The 15,885-nt window shown below is 35.9% G+C and overlaps 4 protein-coding genes and 1 non-coding gene across 5 annotated transcripts; 3 read left to right on the forward strand and 2 right to left on the reverse strand.

Moving 5' to 3' along the window:
* Nucleotides 1–191: 191 nt before the first annotated feature.
* Nucleotides 192–263, forward strand: TRNAW-CCA (transfer RNA tryptophan (anticodon CCA)). Its single transcript has one exon. It is a non-coding gene; the product is annotated as a tRNA-Trp (tRNA).
* A 99-nt stretch (nt 264–362) lies between these two features.
* Nucleotides 363–1,849, forward strand: LOC130726214 (pentatricopeptide repeat-containing protein At1g61870, mitochondrial). The gene has a single exon (XM_057577450.1). It carries the CDS (start codon nt 446–448, stop codon nt 1,625–1,627), a length of 1,182 nt encoding a protein of 393 aa, XP_057433433.1. The 5' UTR covers nt 363–445; the 3' UTR covers nt 1,628–1,849.
* A 1,083-nt stretch (nt 1,850–2,932) lies between these two features.
* LOC130726423 (cardiolipin synthase (CMP-forming), mitochondrial) lies at nt 2,933–5,506 on the reverse strand. The gene is made up of 8 exons (XM_057577681.1): nt 4,931–5,506; nt 4,774–4,840; nt 4,587–4,661; nt 4,432–4,483; nt 4,021–4,106; nt 3,860–3,934; nt 3,303–3,397; nt 2,933–3,213 (listed from the first exon to the last, which is right to left on the reverse strand). Exons 1-8 carry the CDS (start codon nt 5,359–5,361, stop codon nt 3,126–3,128), a joined length of 969 nt encoding a protein of 322 aa, XP_057433664.1. The 5' UTR covers nt 5,362–5,506; the 3' UTR covers nt 2,933–3,125.
* A 1,832-nt stretch (nt 5,507–7,338) lies between these two features.
* LOC130723852 (probable serine/threonine-protein kinase PBL23) lies at nt 7,339–11,824 on the forward strand. Its single transcript, XM_057574990.1, has 5 exons — nt 7,339–7,911; nt 8,387–8,568; nt 8,695–8,884; nt 9,393–9,787; nt 10,447–11,824. The coding sequence occupies exons 1-5, from the start codon at nt 7,800–7,802 to the stop codon at nt 10,729–10,731; spliced, it is 1,164 nt and encodes a 387-aa protein (XP_057430973.1). The 5' UTR covers nt 7,339–7,799; the 3' UTR covers nt 10,732–11,824.
* A 257-nt stretch (nt 11,825–12,081) lies between these two features.
* On the reverse strand, nt 12,082–15,295 carry LOC130723853 (N6-mAMP deaminase). Its single transcript, XM_057574991.1, has 11 exons — nt 15,097–15,295; nt 14,908–14,972; nt 14,284–14,375; nt 14,135–14,194; nt 13,780–14,019; nt 13,629–13,705; nt 13,464–13,533; nt 13,271–13,384; nt 12,850–12,916; nt 12,543–12,647; nt 12,082–12,450 (listed from the first exon to the last, which is right to left on the reverse strand). The coding sequence occupies exons 1-11, from the start codon at nt 15,177–15,179 to the stop codon at nt 12,326–12,328; spliced, it is 1,098 nt and encodes a 365-aa protein (XP_057430974.1). The 5' UTR covers nt 15,180–15,295; the 3' UTR covers nt 12,082–12,325.
* Nucleotides 15,296–15,885: the final 590 nt, after the last annotated feature.

Below are 15,885 nucleotides of genomic sequence, written 5' to 3' on the forward strand. Positions count from 1 at the left end.
TCATGTTCACTTTTAAACTTAATATGTCAGTACCTAAAATTTTATCATCATTCGCAAGTTTTATACATTTATTTAATTAGGTTTACTATATTGTTGTACTTGTACTATAATTATATTAAAGTTTTTAAAAGAAAAAAAAAAGTGTTGTTTTTAAACATTGTATAAAAGTTGATCCATCTTCTATTAAAACAGGATCTGTGGCGCAATGGTAGCGCGTCTGACTCCAGATCAGAAGGTTGCGTGTTCGATTCACGTCAGGTTCACTTTTTTTTTTTTCTTTTTTTCCCATTTCTTAAAACACGAGATTTTCATTTTTCTCTCACATCATTGAACACATAAAACGCAGCGTTTTATCACTCTCTTGCTTCTCTTCTCTTCACCAAAACCCCTTCACTCTCCATTTCCTCCTCCCCAAAACCCTAAACCTCTTCCCCTCACCGCCACAATGGCGTCCCGTCTCCGCCACTCTCTCCGCCGCTACTCCACCATCCTCTCCCCAAACTCATCAACGCCACTAACCGCAAAGGAGAAGTCAAGAACCGCCCTCCACCTCCTCAAATCCGAAACCAACCCGGAACGCATCCTCGACATCTGCCGCGCCGCCTCTCTCACCCCGGACTTCCACCTCGACCGCATCGCCCTCTCCGTCGCCATCTCCAAACTCAAAGACGGCAACCACTTCTCCACCATCGACCAATTCCTCCGCGACCTCCCCACCTCCCGCCCTGACCTCCACAACGAGCGTTTCCTCTCGCAATCCATCGTGCTCTACGGCCAGGCCAGAATGCTCCCCAACGCCGTCACCGCCTTCACTCGCATGCGCGACGAGTTTCAAATCACCCCCTCCGTCAAGTCCCTCAATGCCCTCCTCTTCGCTGCTCTCATTGCCAAGGACTACAAAGAGGTATCTCGAATCTACCTCGATTTCCCGAAAAATTATTCGATTCAACCCGACGTAGAAACGTATAATACAGTTATTAAGTCGTTTGCTGAATCTGGTTCAACTAGTTCTGTGTACTCAATTTTGTCTGAGATGGATAGGAATTCGGTTAGGCCTAATGCGGTTACGTTTAGCAACGCGATCGAAGGGTTTTATAGCGAGAAGAAGTTCGAGGAAGTGGGGAAGGTGTTGAAGATGATGGAGGAGAAGTATGGGATGAGTCCTGCTCTTAGTACCTATAATGTTAGGATTTTAAGTTTGTGTAAGTTGAAGAGGACTTCTGAAGCCAAGGCTTTGCTCCAAGGGATGATTTCTGGAGGGCGAAAGCCGAATTGGGTTAGTTTCTCGCATTTGATTCATGGGTATTGCTGGGAAGGGAACCTTGATGAGGCTAAGAAGGTGTTTGCTGACATGAAGAAAAGGGGTTACAAGCCTGAATCGCCTTGTTATTTTACACTGGCTCATTTTCTGTGTGAAGGTGGGGATTTCGAGTCTGCTTTCGAGATTACAAAGGAAAGTATGGATAAAGGTTGGGTTCCTAATTTCACCACCATGAAAAAACTTGTGACTGGGCTTGTTGGTGTCTCCAAGACTGATGATGCTAAAGAGCTCATTAAGCAAGTCAAGGAGAAGTTTACTGAAAGCAGCGACAAGTGGGACGAAATTGAAGCTGAGTTGATTAAGTGATTGGTAGTGTGGTCTGTGCTTGGATTATTTTTTGGTCAATTTGAAGGGCAATCTGGAAGATTGAATTAACTCAGGAACATTGGCTTAGAGATGGCTTTCTTTTGTTTTGCCATTTCCTCTGGCACTGGTAGCCAGACAAGTTTTTTGAACATGTTTGCCATTGTTGGACATGCTTTATTTTCTTGTATGGCCAATAAAAGAATTGGTAGTGGTTAGCTGATAGATCTCTGATTTTTCTCATTTTCTTTACCTCTTTCAATTGCATTTCTCAATGTTTTTTTTTCTTTAAAAGGAAACCGATACACTGCCTTTGAGCTCTCATAGTTGTTACTAGTCAACTTTTGGTTTCTTAATCCTGCTCCTCTTCCTCCATAGTTTTCTGAAGCTGGTCATTGTTGTTGATGTGTGCCTTGTCATTTTTGCTCTTTTTCTAATGGAATTTTCACTTTTAAATAGTTTTACAATTCTTATTTGTCAGTGGAATCAACAATTGACTCAATTCATTTGCATGTTTCTGCTGAAATTATGCACATAATTATTGGGGGGAGTTTGATTCATGGTTTGAGATCATATCCCTGCACTGCTCTGTATGTTGTATGTCTGTTTTAATTTCATAATCACACCTTTGTAGTTTGAGGTTATATGTAATGTTGAGTCACTTATAGTAGATATCCATCTAAAGAATCAAACAAATGACCTCGTGCAGCGCTAGTATCACTTTGGATTGTTCGTATTTTAACATCTTTGTTGGTCATGGCGTTGAGGATTTGATCAGTTTCAACTCTTAAAAGGGTTTGTTTTATGTTCACATATCCTTCTTGTATATCTCTGAATTCTAACGCATGGAGTAGCATACTGATAGTAAATAAATGTGTAAAATGATAACTACCCCTTCCAAGTTCCACCCTTTTTTCCCGGTCGAAACAACCATAAACTCTTATCAGTTTGTCCCCATGCAATTCAGCTCACGAACTCTGCTGCAGTTCGCCCTCACTATAACATTCCAAGTCATTCAATTATCAGCACGTACAAACACATATCAATCCGTGCTTTTAGGACCTTTCATCGTCTCAATATATAGACTTGGATAAATACAAACGCCCCTTGGCGACAAGAAAAATCAATTCTCATGTTGATGGTTCTCCTTATACTTGGAATTAGTGTAGAAGTTCAAGTTTATAAATGCAATGTATTCTTTCTCTCGTAATATAACAGCCAAGAGCTTTGATCCATTTTGAGTTTTTTATCTGTATTTGAACGAGTTAGCTGTAAATATCTTTTAAAATATTAATTTGACATCTTCGGTAGCACCAAATGAACTATGTAAGTAAAAAAATGTTAAAAATTTGAACAAACAAGTCCACAGATGTAATTTTCTTTTATCTTTTAGTGTAACATATTTTAACAGTTTAAACAAACAAGTCTTCATGTCTGTTGAAGTATCGCTCGAATCTCCACTTAAGCATGCTCCATGGTACTTGCGTCAACGGAACCTCAATTACGCTGACTTGAGCATAGCTCCAGATCTCATATATTTTGCTCCATATGCTACACTAGATGCCATTGTTGTTGAAGCTACTAACCAACTGCGACAGAAAATAATCAAAGTTCAACAACTGGCAAACATTAGTACAAGAGCAACCAACATCTCCGAGAATAATTATAACCAAATTACCTCAGATAAGTAATGTATGATTGAGTTTCTTGTGTCCCAAAGTCTGGTTGAAGAAGAGCTGCAACAACTAATCCTAACTGGAACACTGTATTCACCTGTCCAGATTTGTATTCGTCCTCAGAAAGTGGGATAACAAAAACTAGGGAATCTATTGAAAGTTTCTCTGAGCAATATCTACTTTAATCTTATTATATGTTTTCATATGTGTTTGTGTGCGTGTTGTGTTGCAGAAGGATAATAATCTAATTTGAGACCCCAAAAGTCTAACAACCAACGAGTGCCGCCAAACAGCTACAAAGATTGGGCTGTTTGGTTCAACAACGAAAGGTAAAGTCGACAGGTTTAAAGATTCACAAGGAGAACAATGCAAGGAGAAAAATAGACAACTTTCTTATAACATTTAGGCTGAAAAAGGTTCGATGCATGCACATCACAATCACGATCCCAAGTTTCATTATCGGGGGGAACATGAATTGCAACTACTGTAGACAAAGCTATTGCAATATAAACTTGTAAGACTCTGCCCTGTATAATAAACTTAAACACCAATGCATTACCTTGCTTATAAAGAGTGGTTCAACCTTTTGGCGATGGGTCCCATCAAGATTAAAAAAATCAAACCAGCTTTTCCACTGAGATAAAACAAAGGGTCAAGGAATCATCATCATCTCTAACCAGCAGAAAATAAAACATGAGAACTGAACCTCATTATTCTTACCTTCCAACCCAAGCTACTTGCCCTTTGAAATACTGAAGCACCAACAAGGAAGACATCTCGGAACACAATAAGCCCAACAAGTCCAGCTTCAAAACAAAAAACCAACATGTAAGGTTTTGCAGCACATAGATGAAATACAAATTAATGTTTGTGTTCTCAAAATTTAAATTCTATAGAATAAAACCATTATATGAATACAAATACTTAATACATCCTCCCAGCTATTAAAATCATTACACCCAAACAGCATATAACTAAGATGATTCCTAGCTTAGAACAATGAAAGATCATGTGCCGAAGAGAAAAGAAAATACATAAGTTGGTGTTTACTCAGACGTTACCAAGAACAATTATCGTTCTTTTTTCAAAGAGGCCATAAAGAAACACATACACAAGTAAAGCACTACTTACGGTGCAGTAGATCTTGATGCACCATTGCAATAGCAACAGAACCAATAAGAACCTACATCATGAATTGAAAACAAAACATCAGACAAAATACAATCCCAATTTCCAGCTAATGACACTGAGCTTCGAAGGAAACATGATAACATATTCATTCATACCTTGTCAGCAAGGGGATCAAGGTAGGAACCCACTACAGAATCAATCTTCATCTTCCTAGCCACATATCCATCCAGCTACAATCATATGAAAAATTAAATTTGAAAATATATAGCATATCATCATTACACAAAGCAGAATCATTTCTTAACAACATAAGAATATATACATTTTACCCCCATTTCATACCCAATCAGTTGCTCCAGAGATAGCCAACCCCACCATTGCTGAAGTATACATATCATTCATGATCATCCTGTACAAAATTGTCAACCAAATTAGCACCAGATTATATAAACAAAAAAAATTCCAGTAAAAATTGCAGAGTCAAAAATGGGGGAAGTACCATCCAAGAACAGGACCCGAGAGTAATCGGGAAAAAGAGATGAGATTTGGCGCATTGAGGAAAGTGTGGAGAAAAAGAACTTGTTGGGGTGGTGGGTTTTTGGAATGGGAATCGACCCGACGGCGGTGAAGCGGTGCTAACGGGATAGTCGCGGCGCGAAGCAATTTGAGATTGATGGAGTTGACCTTTCGCAAAACGACGGCGTTGGGGTGGAGAAGAAGAGGTGTGGCGGCCTGAGAGAGCTTCCACGGTGGAGAAGCGAGGAAGAGAGGGCCGTGATGAGAGTGTAATGGGAAGAGAGTGGTGCGTAATGGGAAGAAGGTGGTGGTTGTGGCGGTTGTTGAGGTGAGGAAGGTTCGTGCTATGGTGTTCGTCTTGCCGTTGCGGTTGCTGTTGTTGACTATTGCGTTGAGGAACCTGAAGATCGCCATTGTTGAAGCATTCTTCCAATTTTCCCTCACTGGACTATTCAACTGCAAATTAGGTTTTTCATTTTTCACTTACTTGGAAAGAGGGTTTTGAGTTTTAGATGGAAATTTTGAAAAGATATAGGACCTTAATCTAAACATTTCTACTAGAGATAGAGATTACCACATCCTGATTGCAATTTAGTTTGTCTTTCATACTAGTTCAAATCAATTGTTCATAAGAGTTCAATTCATTATTATGCTAACTACTAAGCTAACCTAAGGGGAAGTTACAACAAGTCTTACCTATTAACCCGATCTTCGAGCCAACAGTATTCTAAAAAGGTCTATAAGGTGATCTATATTCACATAACATCAATCGGTCATCCACATTGTTGGGGTACTGGTCTATCCAAATCACTAGTTGTAGAGTCGTAAACAAGAACAACAGAGTTTACAGTTGAACAAGTCACTTCCTTCTTTGCATTTGAACATATATCAATGAGTACTGCAATATAACATTACATGTAAGTACAATGTATGCTCAGAAAGTGTTTGGTTTTGCATTATGCAAGCCCACAATTGATCCTACAAGACTAGACATGGAGATCATACAATTCATGGAATCGATTCTTCAAGTCATAATTGAGTTCACTATGACGCACATCAACCTACCTTTTGTGTCATTTAGAATCACTTTTTGTTTCCCTCTCTCACATATTTCTTCATTTGCCCTTCTAGTGAGCGGTCTTCACAAGCTAGTTGACTTGCATAAATCACACATCAAAGAAAAAGGAAGCGTAACTTTGTACAAATGTATATAAAAGTTACAAATATTAGTCATGTTAATCTTTCTTGAAAAGTTAATATGTTCAAGGAGTAAATGGTGTCGTGAACTTATTTGTTGTAGATACACCAATTCACCAAGGTGAGGTCGGGTGGTTGCCTCCTTCAGGGGGCGTAAGGCCAAGTGTTAACTTTCGCAACAAAGTGGGTCTCTATGGTAAGTTCATTTTTATTTGTTGAAATTTACTATCTTTGTTGGCCATTTTGCTTAGCCAACGAGCTTGGTTTTAGGAATGTGACTTTTGAGAATGAAGCTTGGCAGGCAAAGTTAGACAATTTGTCTTGCTTATCTTTCTTAGTCCAGGATTGTTTGTTCCTTTCTTAGAGTTTCTCCTCTTGTGCTTTGTTATATTAGGAGGAAATGCAATGCAATTGTCGATTTCTAAGCTAAGAAAGCTTTTTGCCGACACCACGTTTGAATAGAAGATTATCCTGCTGATCTTCTTCCTCTTTTGAATTCTGATGTACCTTTTGATTCAATTTAATGAAAGTATGAATTTACTGTAAAAAAAAGAAAAAAAAGAGGTAATGTGTTCATTGTTTAGTCTAATATTCATGATATTTTAGTTTTTTTTCAATCAAAGTATCCCCACTAGAGCAATCATGTTATAGGCAAGTATAACTTCTATGAGCGGTAAATTAAAGCTCTTTCTACAAAATATTTAACACAACAACATTCTTTATATTTCAAAATTTAAGAAATCCTTGATTTTTCATGATAAAAATTATCCTTTTCGTTTTAAAATGCAATGTTTTCCTCACATAATAATAAGAGGTTTCATTATCGTTCTATGAAAAGTACAAATTAAAAAAGACATATAATGCCACCTTAAATTGGAATCCAGTTTATATATCCAAAAGTGCAAGATATCAGAAGGAAACAAAAATAAACAACAATAATCACTAAAAAAAACAAAATAAATAAATGAATAAGACAGTTCCTTGATCAAAATGATAAAAATGTTATATAATTGAAAAAATAAAATACACATTCAAACGTGTGCATTTCGCAGCATTACATCCCAACAATAGATATCTAATGTTGATCTGTTTCAAGAATAGATAGAATTGACCTTAATTGGATCGAACATGTTTTACTTGTCTTGACCAAATTTGTACACTTGCAAGGTCAAGTACCATAAAGGAAGAAGTGAGAAAGGTTGTCTGGGTACATTAATTTTATCCTAAGTGAAACTTGAATTAAAAAGTTTGTAAAATTAGTAAAAACAAGTTGGTATCCTTGTCACTATTACCTTGCAAGGGATAAAGTGTCTAAGAAAACCAGCTAAGATAGCTTTGTTATTGAATTCCATGTTCAATGCCCAAAACTAAAATAAGTAATAGTATTTCCCTCACAAACACATATAAAGCATTTTCCAGTATTTGGAACTGCACAACCTCTTACAGTTTCACAGTTTCAACAAATTAACAATACCTTACCATTTCCCCCAGTTTCAAAAATTTAACCATATTTATTGTACCATCTACGCCCTGTACCCTCTTTTTGCAAATTGTCTAAGAGAGATATCTGTGTAAATTGATTAAGAATTTATTACAGGATTTGCACTGAAGGTTTGAGAACAAGAATATAAATTCCACCAACAAGGTTTGAGAATATGAGGTGTTTCACATGCTGCAAGTCAGACATTGAAACACCCTCTTTCAGGAAAGTTTCCAAAGGCAGAAGAACATTCAAATCAATTGCAGCTGCTATGTCACTCAAATCAGGTGCGTGGTAATTGTCATTTCACATGTATCCAAAAAAATGTGGTATGATTATTCTTTCTTCAATATACCTTGCAGACATGCAAACCTTCTTTTTTTTCCTGATCAATTCAGATATTCTGTCGTCTTTGCGGGCAATAAATCCTTGTAAACTCTTAAATTTAATATAAACACTATTTAAATGAATCTTATTCCATTGATTACAAAAATAAGAGGCAATAATTGTTCAGGAGGAGAAATCTGTGTGAATATTAGGTTACAATATTCTAACAATCTGTTACATCAGATCCAAATTGTTAATTTTTCATTTATTCATTTCCTGTCATGTTCTAGGATTTAGAGTTCTGAAAATCAAGGAGAGAATATATAATGACATTGTCCAAGCTATATGAGCAAAATCCATAACATGTTTCATATTAAGAAACAATTCATGGCATCAAATGGAAATGTTGGGTGGTCTCAAATTAAATAATTGCAGGTAGCAGCAGGCATAGACAAATCAATGAAGAGATATTAAAATATGGAGCTGCAAAAAACGACATTAACATATTCACATATGAAGATCTGGTTGATGCAACAAACAACTTCAGTCCTGATTGTCTGGTGGGAGAAGGTGGATTTGGGAATGTCTATAAAGGATACATAAAGAGCATTGATCAGGTCTCCCTCCCTCCCTCCCTCCCTCTCTCTCTCTCTCTCTCTCTCTATATATATATATATATATATAGGTTTAGCTATTTAAATGTTATGATTATGAAAGTCTCATGTTAAATGTTTGGTGTTCAGACTGTAGCGGTTAAGCAACTGAACAGGGAAGGAGCTCAAGGAACAAGAGAATTTTTCGCAGAGGTTTTGATGTTAAGCATGGTGAACCACCCAAACCTTGTTAGGCTCGTTGGTTATTGTGCAGAAGGTGATCAAAGGGTTTTAGTCTATGAATACATGGCCAATGGAAGCTTAGAAAGTCATCTTCTAGGTATGTTGTCAAAACATTCTCAGTGCATGCTTTGAAAGTCCTTCTAGAATTAACTCTAAAATCAAAATCAATTACGAGGGAGAAGTTTATGTTAATCGCTTCTGCCACTTTGTGGCAGAATTAATTCTGAGGCAATATAAGTAAGGAAGTTGATGCAGTATGTTTGATCAGCTTCTCTTTCCTCATAGTCATATCCAACAAGCTAACTTTTTCACAAAATTGATTCTGATGTTAAAATTAATTGTTGAAGAATTTTCAAATATACATCTATAGCTTGCAATTGCAATTAAGTAACAAATTTTGATTCAGTGCCCTCTCAAAAAATTCCTACATTCATGCAGTCGAGGAATCTGAGTCGCTCAATTAAGATCGGATGACTCGAACTTTAAATTATCTCTATTTTCCGATCTTTGATGAAATATACGAGTCAGATTCTTTGACTACATGGATGTAGGATTGTCCACAGCCCAAATCCTTGACTGACCAGAGTGAATTTGATTTATGACAGAGTTAGGTGAAGATATGGAGCCTTTGGATTGGCATACAAGGATGAAAATTGCTGAGGGAGCAGCTAGAGGACTTGAATATCTGCATGACAGTGCAGACCCCCCAGTGATATTCCGTGATTTCAAGTCGTCAAATATACTTTTAGATGAAGATTTCAACCCAAAGCTCTCTGATTTTGGACTTGCAAAGATTGCTCCAGCAGAGGGGTTCCAGAACCATGTCTCAACCAGGGTGATGGGGACCTATGGCTACTGTGCACCAGAGTATGCTGCAACAGGTCAATTAACATCAAAATCAGATATTTATAGTTTTGGGGTTGTGTTCTTGGAAATAATCACTGGTAGGAGAGTAATTGACACTGCAAGAGTTACAGAAGAACAAAACTTGATTGACTGGGTATGACACATTCCTTCATCTTGTTTAGAAAACTTGATTGACTAATGCAAGAAAACTTGATTTCAGGTAGAAAAAATGATATGTAGTTGTAAGTTTTAGTTCATATCTGCATTTTTCGCAGTTGATTTTAGTAAAATTGATTATAGACATAGTAAATTGAGTTGAAAGTTGAGTAATTTATGTTTAGATACATTTATGAGAAAAGTGATTTTTGTTGGATAATGTTGTGAAATTCATTTGTAAACAATTGATTATGTTCGACGTAGAAGCTACTAGTATGCATGTTTGGAAAGCAGAATCAATTCTATTTGGTTAATATTAATTCTAAGAAGTAAAATGATGTTTGAGTGTACTAGTAAAGTTGATTTCTATGGTCAAGAATCAATCCTCCTTGCTACAACAAATAGCCATTTCTGCGGTAAACAATCAATTTTGAGATTTTACAACTGAATTTCAACAAAAACCTTTTCTTCCAAACGCACATTATCTCTAGCTTCTACCAGAATTGATTTTCGGTCTAAAATCAAATGTCCAAAATAACTCTCAAACATCAATATTTTCATTCAGAATTAACTTTACTCTACCAGAATTTTTCTGCGATTTCCCAACTGGAAACCAAACACATTCTTAAAGGCTGTTCTTTTTTCTCATGTTGGCAGGCACAACCTCTATTCAAGGACAGAACAAAGTTCAGTCTAATGGCTGATCCTTTGCTCAAAGGCCGGTTCCCTGTGAAAGGTTTATTTCAAGCCCTTGCAGTTGCAGCAATGTGTTTACAAGAGGAAGCTGACACACGACCTTACATGGATGATGTTGTAACTGCCCTTGCTCATCTAGCAGAGCAGAGAACTGAAGAGAAAGACATTGCTGGTGAATCTATAAAAAGTGCTGGCCATGTTGAATCCTTTAGAGGTGCAAGTTCAATGGCATCCGAAAGGGCGTAGCCAACACTGAAAAACTTGGAAGAGCAAGCTGAAAAAATGGTGTACAAAGATGAACGTGCTTAGGTGTATTTCTGTTTGTTTGATATCCTTCTGTTAACACTTTAGATTGTGATGTGATGGTATCCTTTTTGGGATTGAAATCTGCATCCCTTCAATCTAATCTATTTTCCTTTTTCTTCTTTTTGAAGAAAAAGATTTTCTGTTTCCATTTGATTCCCACCTTTGCACATACCATACTAGATCTCAAAAGGACAAATGTATACTCCCCAATTACAAATATGTTATTTGATAAATGTACATTGCATTTGTCATCTATGTAATTATAGCCTGAGTGTAAGGTATCAGAGGAATTCAGATCATCTGCTTCCAGCAGCCATTGCAGAAGCAAAATGACTAAGTTTATATAAGTTTTGACCTAGTTAACTTTTTATTAATCAATCTGAACCATTTAATAAAAGAATCAACGGCCAAGAATTTGCAACAAAGAGCTATAGAGAATATAGCTCGAGGGGATCCATATCAGTAAAGGACATATATAGTGTGTACACATTGAGAGAGAATTGATGGAAACCTCTACCACACATTTCGAGCTATATGAGATGACTATTTATAGACAATGTCCAACTGGCAAAAGAGAGGTGTTAATTATAGTTTCAGTGTTCTCTATATAAATCTACCTATGGAGATTCTATAACAACTTATTTTCTTCATACATCACAATATAATTAATCTGGATAAGAGAAAGATCTCTAGAAAAATGAGCATCAGAAAACTTAGACCAAAGGCACATAAACACAGGAATCAGGATATGGCAGAAAATGAAAATAACACGAGCACAAATTCAAGTATGGCAACCTACGAGATAATATAAGTGACTAGTGCAGATTAACTCAAGAAACTTTAGTCACTTAGCTTGATATCATTCTTGAGGATCTTGTAGCTGCAACTAGGAATTTAACACGTGTTATACTGTTCCTCAACTTCTCCATCCTGTCCTTTTCTCCCTTCATGCATGCTTTTGATGTTTGAAAATGAAAACCCTATGTCATCTAGGATGGTCCTACTCCTACATTAAATTATTCAACACTGAAGTGGACACATAAATGTGTAACAAAAAAACTCTTCATGTCACATATGTTATTTAACAGAAACTAGAACCCGAGAACTTGCTTTAATTATAAGAACCCCATGCCAAGTAACGCGTGTGGTGGCGAATGGGCTTGGCTTGAAACACATTGTAAGTAATCATGGGTCTAATTCTAATCTCGTAGGCATAGAATGCGATTCTATATTTTTTTTCCAAAATTTAAAAATATTTTTGAAATAAAATAATTAGAAATATAAAAGAGATACACACAAAAATAAATTTAAAATTTATAGATGTAAGAGAAGGGAATAGCTTATATGACCCCACTCTGAAGCAGAGATTCAACTTGATTAGCCAAACCAGACTTAATTCAATATATAAATACCAGAGGACTTGAAGAGTCACTTGAATTATCAATACCTATTTCAGACACTGTATAACTTGTGTCCATCACTATATTACCAGCTATAACAAGTCATATCAACTAAATAAAATATGAAATTGTACTTATACTTCCATATTCTTCGCCACTGAATTGAAAAAATTTCTTAAATCTTCCTTCACTCCACTATCTGCAAATATGTGCTCAACTCCATTCCTTGATAGCTCAAACATTTCCCTCCTCCCCAATCCTACATAATAGACAAACATGCATGAATGAAGTCAACAAAACTTGCTCAATGAGGTTAAATTTCACTGGCTGCAAGCTTAAAATGAAACCTACCAAATGAATCAGCAGCAATTTTGTATTCCTTGGAGAGACAAGTAGAGAACACGCCCGAGTCATCAGTACACAGCACTAGTGGATGTTTTGCATTGTACAAATCAACTGCATTTGCAAGAGCATGATGTTAAGAGAGATGTAACGAACAAGGTTGCTGAGATATTTGAGAGTCTCAGCCACTCTCCCTAATTCCCAATCCCAAAATCCCTTTCAAGCCTAGAGCATGTTTTGTGAAGTTAAACAAACAGTTCCTTAAATGATTCTATATTTATGATCATCAACTTCAGCCATAAGAAAAAACACTTACCAAAATGATGAACATCTATAGATGGTACTGACAATGTCCTAACGTTTGATGTCAAACAGATTTCAACCTGAAATAGAGGAAACAAATAATTTAGCTGGCTACAAATTGAAAAGTGTCAATATTGTAAAAAGCATTCAAACTTAGCATTGATCAGAAGCCCAAATCAGGTTAAGTAGTAAAAACAATCAATCAGATATAGTGTTTCATTTTTCCCAGATTAATTCAGACTTCAAATTTGACAGCAAAGGTTTGAAGAAAATGCACAGCCTTTTAATTGATTGATCATCTTAGAGGAGCTTCTAAGATGTGAAACTGACAATAAATTCCATATTAGAAATCTCCTTTTAAGTTCCCACACATATAATTTATTTCCCGTCTTATTTTAGCATCAATAAAACAAAAGGGCTTGCAAAATTCTAACCGGAATCTTAGAGGACTTCAGCCTTCTCTGGTGTTCATCCTCAAAAAAACATGCATGTCCAATCCTTTGGGGATGAAAATCAAGCATATTATGTACCTCCTCTGGATTAGGTACCTAAAAGCACTAGGTGGGAAAAATAAACCAGTCAGGGGTAACTCAAAAAATAAGAGGTAAAATCTAAAGATTAACCCACCTCGCCACAGTGAAGTGTTACATGAAGACCTTGTTCTTTAGCAAATTCTAATGCTGGCAAATATGTAGTCCTGCAAAAGTTAAAAATGAATTTAGGACATGATCATCGATTTTCAAAATCTAAAATGCAACACTAACGCTTGAGTCTCAGATCAGGTTGATTTACCATTCACCAACTTTTGGATTTCCAGAAAGATCAATTCCAACTACCCCTAAATGCCTCATTTCCAGTGCAAGCTTGACCTGCAGCAAATTAATGTCATGTTCAAAGACAGCAAAGCAACAATATTAAGTTCTCAAGTTATAATTTAACTTACAGTTTCAAGTGCTGCTTCTGTTGTCTCCCTACGGTCAATGCTCAAGAGAAGCCTAACATAGATTCTTTTTCTAGCAACTCCATTACATTTATCATTTGTAATTGTTGGTAGAGAACTGAAAAGACTCTTAGAATCTTCATTATGTGGAATGAAAGCCACATCAACTGAACTAACTGATCTTAGACCCTTAAGTACAGCTTCAACATAAGAGCGTTTGCTCATTCCTATCGAATCATTTCTCTGAATAGAAATAAGCCAACATTTTCCTCATTAAACCAATTATCAATCCATATTTCAATTCCATGGAAACAAGAACACTCTTAATTTTACCAAATGAACCCCTTTAATTAGTTACCTTTGGAGTAGTTCTCAACTCCAGATAGACAACATTCTCAGATGCAAAATCCTCAACAACCTGCAATTAGCTAGTATTATTACTAGAACAAATGAAAAGGCAATGAATTTGGCAATAGCAAAATATTTACAGTAAGCAACCAGCCATACTTCTTTTGTGATTCTTGTAACAGTATTATGATCAGTTGTGAGATTGTGGATCAGGTCAAACATCTTGAATACTTCTATTAATGAACGCTCATCTGTGTTAACAAAGGCATAACCAACATCAGTTTAAGCATAAATAAGAGTATATATGAATGAATTAACCGATTAGGACCTGTTTGGCTGGCATAAAATTCAAATTAAAAATATAAAAAAATCAAGCACCAGAGATCCACAAAAAGCAGAAATAAAACTTCAAAGCAACTGAGTAGTAATGTCATATAATAGAAGTATGTTTTAAGTGCTTTTACTAGATGTTCCTAACAGCAAACTCTAATTCATGTATGGTTCTTTGGCATTGTTTATCCTATTGTAACTATCAATTTTGTGTTTATAGAACATATACAGCAGAACACAAAGGATTGCACACATATAACACTCAAACTTCATCCTAAATTTCAAAATTGATATGAACCACAGGTAAAACCAGGGGAAAAGAAGCACATTGAAAGACAAGGTAAACAACTAAAAAACACATCCACACAAAGTGACATGCTTTTCAGGAAAACAGGAAAATAAACAAGAAATTAAGAAACAGAAATAAAAAAACACACACACACAGAGGCATACATTTGACGATGACATGCTCCACTTCGGAGAAATCTATGTCACCCTTTTCAGCCTTGGCAAGTTCTCTGCAAAAAAAGAGAAAAAAGAAAACATAAACAATAAGAATAAGGTTCAGGCTGAAGAGAAAGTAATTGAGGGGGTGAATGATGAAGATTGTTTGGTTAAAAGAAAAAGAAATGAACAAGTTACAGGAGAGTGGAGACTCTGATGGATCCGTTAAGGTGAGCATGCAGTTCCACCTTTGGCATTGACACACACCACTCCATTTCCATCTTTGTTGTTCTTCTGCTTCTTCTTCTCTGGTGTTTGTTTTGCTGTGTTGAGAAAATGTAACTGAAACAGAGATGATGATGGGTCTGCAGTGTGGTTTGCTTGTTTATATGGGACAGTCAGGTTCACGCAAACCTATAAATTGATTGTTTGACCTCTTCCGTTTATTTAATGTCTTTTCAACTCTTACCACTTGATCTATTATTTGATGACAAATTGATGGTACCTTTATAAAAAATAGGAATCAAATTATCTTCACACCTCTTAAATAGGTATAAAAGGTGGAGAGAAGAGAAAAATATGAAGACAAATAAGAAAGAGTAATAGATGTAACTTGTAAGAGTTTAATTTCTATGCACTGACGGTGTAACGTTTTTTTACATCGTAACCAATCAGATTTCAAATATGTGAGAAAATCTCTCTTTTTATTTGATTTCATTAATTTGCGTGACACATTCTTAAAATCTGATTGGTTGACGGTGTAAAAAAACTTTACACCGTCGGTGCATCATCATTTTTCTCTAGATGTAATAAGTTATATGAAAAATAAAAGAAAGATAAAGAGAAAGTAAAAGTGAAATGAAATGAGAGTGTGAATAAATCATAACTTAAAAATTAGATAATAATTTTATTATTTCAATTAATTTTTTAAAATATTGAGAACTACTATATCTTAAATTATGAAAAATAGTTAAGTAAATAATGATT

This window comes from Lotus japonicus, chromosome 6 (genome assembly GCF_012489685.1).
Source record: "Lotus japonicus ecotype B-129 chromosome 6, LjGifu_v1.2".
Taxonomy (NCBI): domain Eukaryota; kingdom Viridiplantae; phylum Streptophyta; class Magnoliopsida; order Fabales; family Fabaceae; genus Lotus; species Lotus japonicus.

Excerpts from the sequence above, each read along its gene's own strand:
- LOC130726214 (XM_057577450.1), top strand. The coding sequence starts at position 446 with ATGGCGTCCCGTCTCCGCCACTCTCTCCGCCGCTACTCCACCATCCTC.
- LOC130726423 (XM_057577681.1), bottom strand. The coding sequence starts at position 5,361 with ATGGCGATCTTCAGGTTCCTCAACGCAATAGTCAACAACAGCAACCGC. Across the intron at positions 4,107-4,431 it reads GCATCAAGATCTACTGCACC|CTGGACTTGTTGGGCTTATT; the intron begins GTAAGTAGTGCT and ends TTTGTTTTGAAG. Across the intron at positions 3,214-3,302 it reads TCATACATTACTTATCTGAG|TTGGTTAGTAGCTTCAACAA; the intron begins GTAATTTGGTTA and ends TTTCTGTCGCAG.
- LOC130723852 (XM_057574990.1), top strand. The coding sequence starts at position 7,800 with ATGAGGTGTTTCACATGCTGCAAGTCAGACATTGAAACACCCTCTTTC. Across the intron at positions 8,569-8,694 it reads ACATAAAGAGCATTGATCAG|ACTGTAGCGGTTAAGCAACT; the intron begins GTCTCCCTCCCT and ends TTTGGTGTTCAG. Across the intron at positions 9,788-10,446 it reads AACAAAACTTGATTGACTGG|GCACAACCTCTATTCAAGGA; the intron begins GTATGACACATT and ends TCATGTTGGCAG.
- LOC130723853 (XM_057574991.1), bottom strand. The coding sequence starts at position 15,179 with ATGGAAATGGAGTGGTGTGTGTCAATGCCAAAGGTGGAACTGCATGCT. Across the intron at positions 13,706-13,779 it reads CAGAAGCAGCACTTGAAACT|GTCAAGCTTGCACTGGAAAT; the intron begins GTAAGTTAAATT and ends AATTTGCTGCAG. Across the intron at positions 12,451-12,542 it reads AATTGCTGCTGATTCATTTG|GATTGGGGAGGAGGGAAATG; the intron begins GTAGGTTTCATT and ends TCTATTATGTAG.